Raw genomic sequence first — 7,860 nt, forward strand, 5'->3', positions numbered from 1 at the left:
AAATCATCTTTTGTAGATGAATTGGCTATTATCTTGGAATCGCTCTGTAGGCGGATGCCGCGACTTGAGACAGAACATCTTAATCTGGTGAGTTAAGTGGAAGATTAGACTTAATAAAATTTAAAATTATTTGCAGTTATAATATTTTAATATTATTATCTTTGACATTTTATTTCAACAGGATGACAAACTTGACATAAGCAACTCCAGCACTAAGGCTCAAGAAAAATTACAGAATATTCTTTTAACGATAAAGATTTACGAAGCTCTCATATCCTTTAGAATCGGCGCCTGGTCCGTAAACTGTACAGATACCGCGCAAAATGTTAAAAATTTATTCAAAGGATACATGAGATTTGTTGAATTTACTAAGGTAATTAAATTATATGTTGCATGTATTTGTAATTGATATAAACCTTATCTTCAATTTTATAGCACATACCAAAGGCTAAGAAGGGAGAAGGGAAAAATAAAAAGACACAGAACGATCCAAATAATACGACTATAAAGAAAGCTGGCCGGTCGGGCAGTATAAAATTACAGCCCAGCATCATGGACTTGTCTACAGTGCACAAAAGTTTGTCGCTCTTCTACTTGAAATCCGTTCCCTGGGCAACTGCGGATCAAGCAGCCATACTGAGAGATTACAACGATTTTTATCATTATGTCCTGCGAACACTGTTGCAAATTTTGCATAGTGTTAAGTCGTTAACGGAATACAATTTACGGAAGCATAAGGAACAATATATGAAGACCTATTTCGAAATTGGAAAGTAAGAAACATTGTGAAAGTGATTTGTGTTCGTGCAGACTCTAAAGTCTTCCTTTTTTCCTTGCAGAATGTTGTATGATTACATTATACTAGATTTAAACAAAGTTCTCGAAACGGACGAACCGGGCACTATATTAGCATTGGAATGTTTCAAAGAGTTATGTTGCTTAATCTGCACCATCTTCTCTTCCGAATTGCCGCATTTCCTCGACATTGTTGTTCGTAAGTGTTTAAAATGTTAAAATAAGGGAATGCATACTCCTATCATATGTAATATTCTTCTTACAGCTAATAAGTCAACCCAAGCGGAAAATCTTAACGCACAATTGGAGAACATGACTGCTGCTTTACGTGCGAGCTTCAGGACATTCTTTAGCGAGAAAGAGGAACATGAGGAGAATTCCAAACAGATACTTAGCATATTATTGGATATTATATATCAACTGACGCGGGAGATCAATTTTTATGAAACAAATGGCACTGAAGTCAGTATCTTTTTTATAATTATTTTCATCAAATAAAAATAGAGAACATACAAATTACCATCAAAGAACCGGTTATCTGTTAAGGTATTTGATTCGATGATGAAATTCACACAACTGGAAAATATGAATCCTCAAGCTTCTTTGACTATTTTCCAAATTCTGTTATGGATAGAAGAGCGCAACAAGGAACATGGGGAGTTATTAATCGATATCGCTTATGCGTTGTGCGACAAAATGGGTAGCATCGACAAGGTATATAATGAGTATATAATAATAACGTATATGTATAATGTATATGAGTTCTATTGTACTTAATATTTATCTTATTGTTACCGTACGTAAGAATGCAAAGAGAAAGAATTTCTCGTTAAGTAGTATATTATTTATTTGCAGGCTGACGTATCGGAAAATAATAAATATAAAATTATCCACGAAGATACAGCGGACAAACTTTACAATTTGATAAATAGCTCGGTAAAGGAAAAATTGGACAATGTATCTTGGTTGTTGGTGCGCCTTAAGGCCGAGCAAAATGTCGTTTGCTCACCTGGCACGGATCTCGAAGAACGTGTGTACATTTCCATATTATAAGTTCTGTATTTATTTTCTCATAGTAATATTAAAATCTCCAAATGCAGATCAAGAAAAACTGAGAACGCAAGAACGGAGCTTATGCAGACAGCTGTCGCACATTATACAGATACTTTGTACATTAGCTAACGTCGCTATTAAACCGGGACCATCCACGGACATCATGTTTAAAAATTTACAAGTCTTGTACAACTTGCTTAGCAATCTTACAAAATATTTCCATGGAAAATCCAGTAAACAAAATGCAGCGTTTCAATCAGTGAAGTAAGAGTCTCTTTCATACTTAATAAATTTTATTTAATAAGTTATATTGATTTTTTCTCTACAAAATACAAATTTTTCATATGATTTCAGATTTATTCAAGTGATTCAGTCAGCTGGGAAACCATTAAAATCTGCGTTTTATAATTTAATAACGCATACTGAGGTATTCATCTAAAATATAATTTAATCTTGTTACATGTAGAAATAATAATATATATTCGCGTGTGTATATAGGAAAATCAAAATGTATCAAAGAAGGCTCATTCAAACACGCAAAAGAACAAGATTTTGAAGGAGACCAAAATTATACCCCGCGTGGTATTTGAAATCGAACAATTTCACAACGAGATTTTATCACTCGATAAAAAAACCGGCGTAAGTATTTATACTGTATATTTAAGAAATTGACATACTATATTTAGAAGAGATAAATTTGAATGAGAAAATAGAAGCAACTGCAATACATACTATGTATGTATTTATTTAGGTTCCACTTGAAACTTACATAAAGCACAGCATAACGCGAGATTTCCGTATAAAAAACACGCAATTGACGGAAGCACTGCAGAAGATGGATATAAGCACGGTAGGAAAAAAAAATACGATAAAGTATTGTTCAAAGTTTGGTATTCCTTAATCTTTATACTCGACATTCTATTTAACAGCTAGATACACAGAACTCTCGTCGCAGCAACGACGCATCTAATTCAGATATAAATGTGTCTGTCGAATCGTCTACAGAAACATCATCTTCAAAACGACCTAGGAAAAGCGACACGTCCTTAAAATCGCCTACAATATCCCCGCCTTCAAAACGTTCTAGAAGATCGTCAGAATCTTAAAACCACAAGTGCCTTATCTGAGATGCCTCGTACATCTTTGACCCTCATTTTGATACAAAGTTTAATTTTACATTCTACATTAATAATAAGTAATAATTATTTTTTTTTTTTTTATAAAAGTCTAGTTACATCATGGGTCATATATAAAGAAGAACACGTTTATGAAGTATAAATATTCTATTACAATGTTGAATTAAAGTATAATAAACTAAAATACAATAACTTGCGTCATCTCATCAATTATAGGATTAGTAATCCTCTAGTTTATATATTTTCATTTTATTTGTGATCCCATTCTACTTAACATTCTTGACTCAGTGAACTATATGATTGTACTTTTTACTGTCCGCATACTTTGACTGCCAAGCTGCTTTCGGCACACATTAAATTAATAAATCTAATATATTGTTTTAATATTTTACTGCTTTTCTTAATGTCTTAATAAAATTCACATTATTTTTTAAATGTCGAATATTTATCGTACAGTTTTTCTTAATCGGGTAAAAATGAGACCGTTACTCACAAATGGATGGTCTTTGCGGAAATTATTACGCGCGCGTCACTTACAATTTAGATATGGGTAACATGGCACTCTCTTAAAGTGTTATAAGCGGCGTCTATACAATGAGAATTTAAGGCGCAAGATTTAAGCTTTAATTTGTGACGTCACTTCCGTTCTTAAGGCTTTCAAGTCCTTACTTTAGCTCTAATCTCAAATTCTCAAACAATAAGGCGAAATTTTATTTTTGAACGGTTAAAAACTTACTGCTTACAATCGATTGCGTAATGTGAAATTAGAAGCGGATATACGCAAATGTCAAAATATTAACGGTTACACTATGGAACCAAACGCGGATATTCAGGATATTGATATCATTGATAATAAGTAACAAGTTTTTTTTTGTTTTTTTTTTTTAATAAAAGTCTAGTTACATCATGGGTCATATATAAAGAAGAACACGTTTATTAAGTATAAATATTCTATTACAATGTTGAATTAAAGTATAATAAACTAAAATACAATAACTCGCGTCATATCTCATCAATTATAGGATTAGTAATCCTTTAGTTTATATATTTTCATTTTATTTGCGATCCCATTCTATTTAACATTCCTGACTCAGTGAACTATATACCATGCTGGAATGTGAATTTCCACGTTAGAGTCCGGGACACAAGAAGATAAAGACGAGTAGTTTCTAGAGTAAAGTTCAAATTCCAGTATAGGATATAGTTCACTGGCCTGAAACGACTTAAAATTGTACTAGAGACGAATTATGCGACAAAGTCCAGAGGCCTGTTGAACCCACCCTTTCTGTTCATGTATTGCCTGTATTTTCTTTTCAAAATGACATGAACCGCACCTACGTCGTTTCCCTCTACCTTCTTGCCTTTAGTGGTGTCAAAGTCACAGAATCCCATTATTCTCATCATCTCTTGCTCCTCGGGTGTTTTGCCTTGAAGATCCGCCTCTGTAATACAAAAGTACAGTTGATTTTTTTCTAATCGTTACATCACTTTCTTTCAATGGTGTATTAATCTTTTAAATGCACAAAGACACAAAGCTTTTTTTTTAAATAAATATATTAGAGGAGCATCTGGATACCTGTGATAATGGGTCGTTCGTTTGCTGAAGGTTTCGGCTTTGTCCTATTCGGTCTGTCGCGCGACCTATCGCGTTCACGCGATCTGGATCTGCTGTATGATCTCCTATGTCTGTCTCGTTCGCGTTCTCGCTCCCTATCCCTGTCCCTTGACTTTACCCTGTCTCGCTCTACGGATCTATTAACATTTAGAAAGCTCAATGTTTACGAATGTCGACGGTGAACCTAAAGGAAATCTTTTTCAGATGTACATACCTCCGTCTTCTCTCTCGCGACCGTCTTCTCCGTCGATCTCTGTCGCGATCTCGTTCTCGGGACCGATCTCTCCGTCTTGCTGGCGATGGAGTGCGGCTTCGACCCATTCTATAGGTGTTCAAATTCACATGTATTTTTAACGCTTCACTGAAATTAATTTAGAGATGTAAAGATTAAGAAGATCGTATAATAACATCGTACAAGGGTTGGAGAACAACCAAGACCTTGAAATATTGATTTTAACTAAAAGGATGCTCTCTGTTGTGCGCATAAAAAAGCTATAATTTTTAAATAAATTAATACGAAAATTATGCTCGTGAGCGGTTGATACACTTACAGGGATTTTTATTTTCGTTTAATTTAACAAAAAACAAAGTAAGAAATGAACATTTCTTTCTCGCATTAATTTCTAAATAACATTTTCGCGCACTGTACAGGTTATGTTCTTCAGGTGTTTTCAGGACTTCAGGTACTCACGCGCCACTGCGGGTGCACCGGTGCAAGTGAAGCTATCGAGAATATCGAGATGTATCGAATCGAATCGAATCGCGCGAGGCGATACGATCGAGAGACCAAGTTTGAAGAATTTTCGGTGTTGTCAGTTGTCATTATTACTTGTCATTGAACGGTTTGACGGTCACGGTGCTTCTTCTTCTTATATTTGTGTTGGCTCCTGCCTCTAATATGAGGTCAATATGGCCAGCATTTGCCCCTGTTTGCTTAGGCAACGAGCGGTGCGCTATTTTGTATTTGAGTGTTGTCTCTGCCACTTGAGTCGGAGACGGTCACGGTGCGTCTTATAACCGCTGCTTCTTTCTTGACGTAGTTTAAAATATCAGGCCCTACCATTAGTACCACTTACCACTTCTCGATCAAGATGCCAGGAAAAGGCTGTATGTGCAAATCAGGCGACTGCAGCCGATGCAGTTGCACTAAAAAGCAACAACAATGCACTGATTCGTGCAAATGCAAAAAAACTATTTGTAATAACTATGTAAGTATAAATATTTAATTAATTTATTATGTACAATAAATATGTATAATAATTAATGTGTTTTAGGGCCGATATCACAGTCTTCGATTAACGTGATCCTCCGATTAAACTCATTCTGCATCTCTTATTTCTAACTGTCCCCCTAGAAAGAGATGAAGAGTGAGTTTAATCGGAAGATCGCACGTTAATCGGAGACTGTGATATCGGCTCTTATCTCAGGAAAAAATTTATGTCGATCGTTTGGCCCATACAAAGTGACAAACTATCGATTGACCAACAAAAACATAAAGACTTATAAAAATATAAATTAACTATTTATTTATACGTATATGTATATGTTTTAGGAGAATCCCAATAATCGCATCGAGGTGCATCAAGACGTTGATTTACTAAAGGCAGAAATAGTTGCCATTCGAAAAGATCTAGACGAATTAAAAAAAAAGAGTACAATTATTGGAGGAATCACTTACAAATTCGCGTGCCAATGACATTCAAGAAAAACAAGAAAATTTAGAATTAGAAAGCCAAAAACATAAGGTGGATGAAAAATGCAGGGAGCTGCGTAAGGTCGTGCAAGAATTATTAGAGGGCATAAGAGATGTTTTGTCCAGTGCGTCCACGAAAGCCGAAAGAAACTGATTCGAGCAGATGAAAGCGTAAGTAAATGTGTTTTGCAATTATTAGAGAAAATTTATCTAATTATTAAAATAAGAACATAGGATTACTTTTTCAACTGTATTTTACAATTTCTGCAAAACACAAGTTGGTTTTCTTATATGTATTTTACATATTGTATATCTCATAAATTTGTGTATCTAAATGAAAATATTGTTTGTTACAGGTTGTGTGATATAAACTTCATTGGCGATTGTACTATTGAAGTAGGTAAATCGGATGGATCAATATTGCAAGACTTGAAGTATTAAACAAAAAAGCGAACGATTTGAATCTGAGAGTAGTGTCAAATTAGATTGTTTAATATGTTTTATTTTTACATGATCAACATTTCTTTTACAATTACAAATGTAATTTAAAATAATTTAAGGAAGATGTATTCTCTCGTGAATTATATTATTATATGGTGACAAAGCCACAATAAAATGATAATAAAATTAGGTTGATAGGTTGAATACAAAGAGTAAAATAAATAATATTTATCTTTAAAGACAAGTTTATGAGAGTGATAAATATAAGAACTAATAACCGTTTTATCATAACACAATAACATTTCTATTATTCTCAAGTAAAAATTTTAAGAACAAAATATAATATATTTCATGTTCTGCCAAATTGATGTACTAGCACATAAATTGTATATATATGTAAATAACTTTTTAAAAAATTTTTCTTAATTTATATTGTTATCAGGCCTATTCATTCGATCATTTAAACAAATACTTTTGTATATTTGTATGAAAATAAAAACTGAAGTTTTGAAAATAGAAAATACTAACATTTTATATCTCTTTAACAATATTTAACTTTCAAACGTGTATATACATGAAATAAAGACATGATATCAATTTAGAAATTTTGTTTGAAATTTAAATTCTCAGAAGCCTTTAAATTTTATAATCTTGATCTTTTATCTTTGAACACTTTGAACTAGATTGTACGTTTGCAGTCTTATGACATGAGAAGGAAAATTTTTATAGGCAATTAATAGTTCGAATTTTGCTCACAATTTCATATTAACGTTCCGGTTATTAAAGAATTAATAATTTTATTATACATTGTTATTATAAAGCAATTCTTTACATATCTCAGAAATAAAGAAGAGGAAAAAATGGCATTTTTTGATATATTTATTTAAATAATTTCATGCGAGACGCCATTTTGTTACAAAATAGCCTCAGTGGCCAGACTCTGGCCGCTTATCTTAAACCTTTGTCTTCTCGAATGTTTGACGTATGTCGTCGTTGTTTCAACACTCTTTTCAATTTTCAAAAATTATATATACTTATAGTTGAACGACAAATTAAAATTTTGCTAAGATAAAATCTGAGTAATTGGGAAATATTACTTTGTTATTCGTTTTCTCTTCTAATGCTCA

General features: G+C 33.1%; 2 protein-coding genes and 1 long non-coding RNA gene across 6 annotated transcripts; 2 read left to right on the top strand and 1 right to left on the bottom strand.

Moving 5' to 3' along the window:
* Nucleotides 1-3: 3 nt before the first annotated feature.
* Nucleotides 4-3,728, top strand: LOC112453784 (Fanconi anemia group I protein; the record flags this gene model as incomplete). The annotated part of the gene is made up of 12 exons (XM_025014723.1): nucleotides 4-87; nucleotides 182-373; nucleotides 436-773; nucleotides 840-994; nucleotides 1,061-1,257; nucleotides 1,342-1,509; nucleotides 1,651-1,825; nucleotides 1,896-2,112; nucleotides 2,203-2,275; nucleotides 2,347-2,487; nucleotides 2,600-2,698; nucleotides 2,778-3,728. Coding segments are annotated over 12 exons (2,016 nt in total), but the record flags the coding sequence as incomplete, so codon positions are not given.
* Nucleotides 3,729-3,895: 167 nt separating this feature from the next.
* Nucleotides 3,896-5,309, bottom strand: LOC112453788 (U4/U6.U5 small nuclear ribonucleoprotein 27 kDa protein). 4 transcript variants are annotated; one of them, XM_025014759.1, is made up of 4 exons: nucleotides 5,291-5,309; nucleotides 4,814-4,921; nucleotides 4,561-4,736; nucleotides 3,896-4,426 (listed from the first exon to the last, which is right to left on the bottom strand). In XM_025014759.1, the coding sequence occupies exons 2-4, from the start codon at nucleotides 4,918-4,920 to the stop codon at nucleotides 4,230-4,232; spliced, it is 480 nt and encodes a 159-aa protein (XP_024870527.1). In that variant the 5' UTR covers nucleotide 4,921; nucleotides 5,291-5,309; the 3' UTR covers nucleotides 3,896-4,229. The 4 variants fall into 4 exon arrangements, with proteins under 4 accessions (XP_024870527.1, XP_024870519.1, XP_024870510.1 ...); XM_025014751.1 differs by having other exon boundaries at nucleotides 4,814-4,960; XM_025014742.1 differs by lacking the exon at nucleotides 5,291-5,309 and adding an exon at nucleotides 5,151-5,284.
* Nucleotides 5,310-5,416: 107 nt separating this feature from the next.
* Nucleotides 5,417-6,794, top strand: LOC112453805. Its single transcript, XR_003040658.1, has 3 exons — nucleotides 5,417-5,807; nucleotides 6,152-6,463; nucleotides 6,649-6,794. It is a non-coding gene; the product is annotated as an uncharacterized LOC112453805 (long non-coding RNA).
* Nucleotides 6,795-7,860: the final 1,066 nt, after the last annotated feature.

Source organism: Temnothorax curvispinosus, unplaced genomic scaffold (genome assembly GCF_003070985.1).
Source record: "Temnothorax curvispinosus isolate PA1 unplaced genomic scaffold, ASM307098v1 QBEX01000353.1, whole genome shotgun sequence".
Classification (NCBI taxonomy): domain Eukaryota; kingdom Metazoa; phylum Arthropoda; class Insecta; order Hymenoptera; family Formicidae; genus Temnothorax; species Temnothorax curvispinosus.

Excerpts from the sequence above, each read along its gene's own strand:
- LOC112453788 (XM_025014759.1), bottom strand. The coding sequence starts at position 4,920 with ATGGGTCGAAGCCGCACTCCATCGCCAGCAAGACGGAGAGATCGGTCC. Across the intron at positions 4,737-4,813 it reads TCGCGAGAGAGAAGACGGAG|ATCCGTAGAGCGAGACAGGG; the intron begins GTATGTACATCT and ends AAATGTTAATAG. Across the intron at positions 4,427-4,560 it reads CGAACGACCCATTATCACAG|AGGCGGATCTTCAAGGCAAA; the intron begins GTATCCAGATGC and ends TTTGTATTACAG.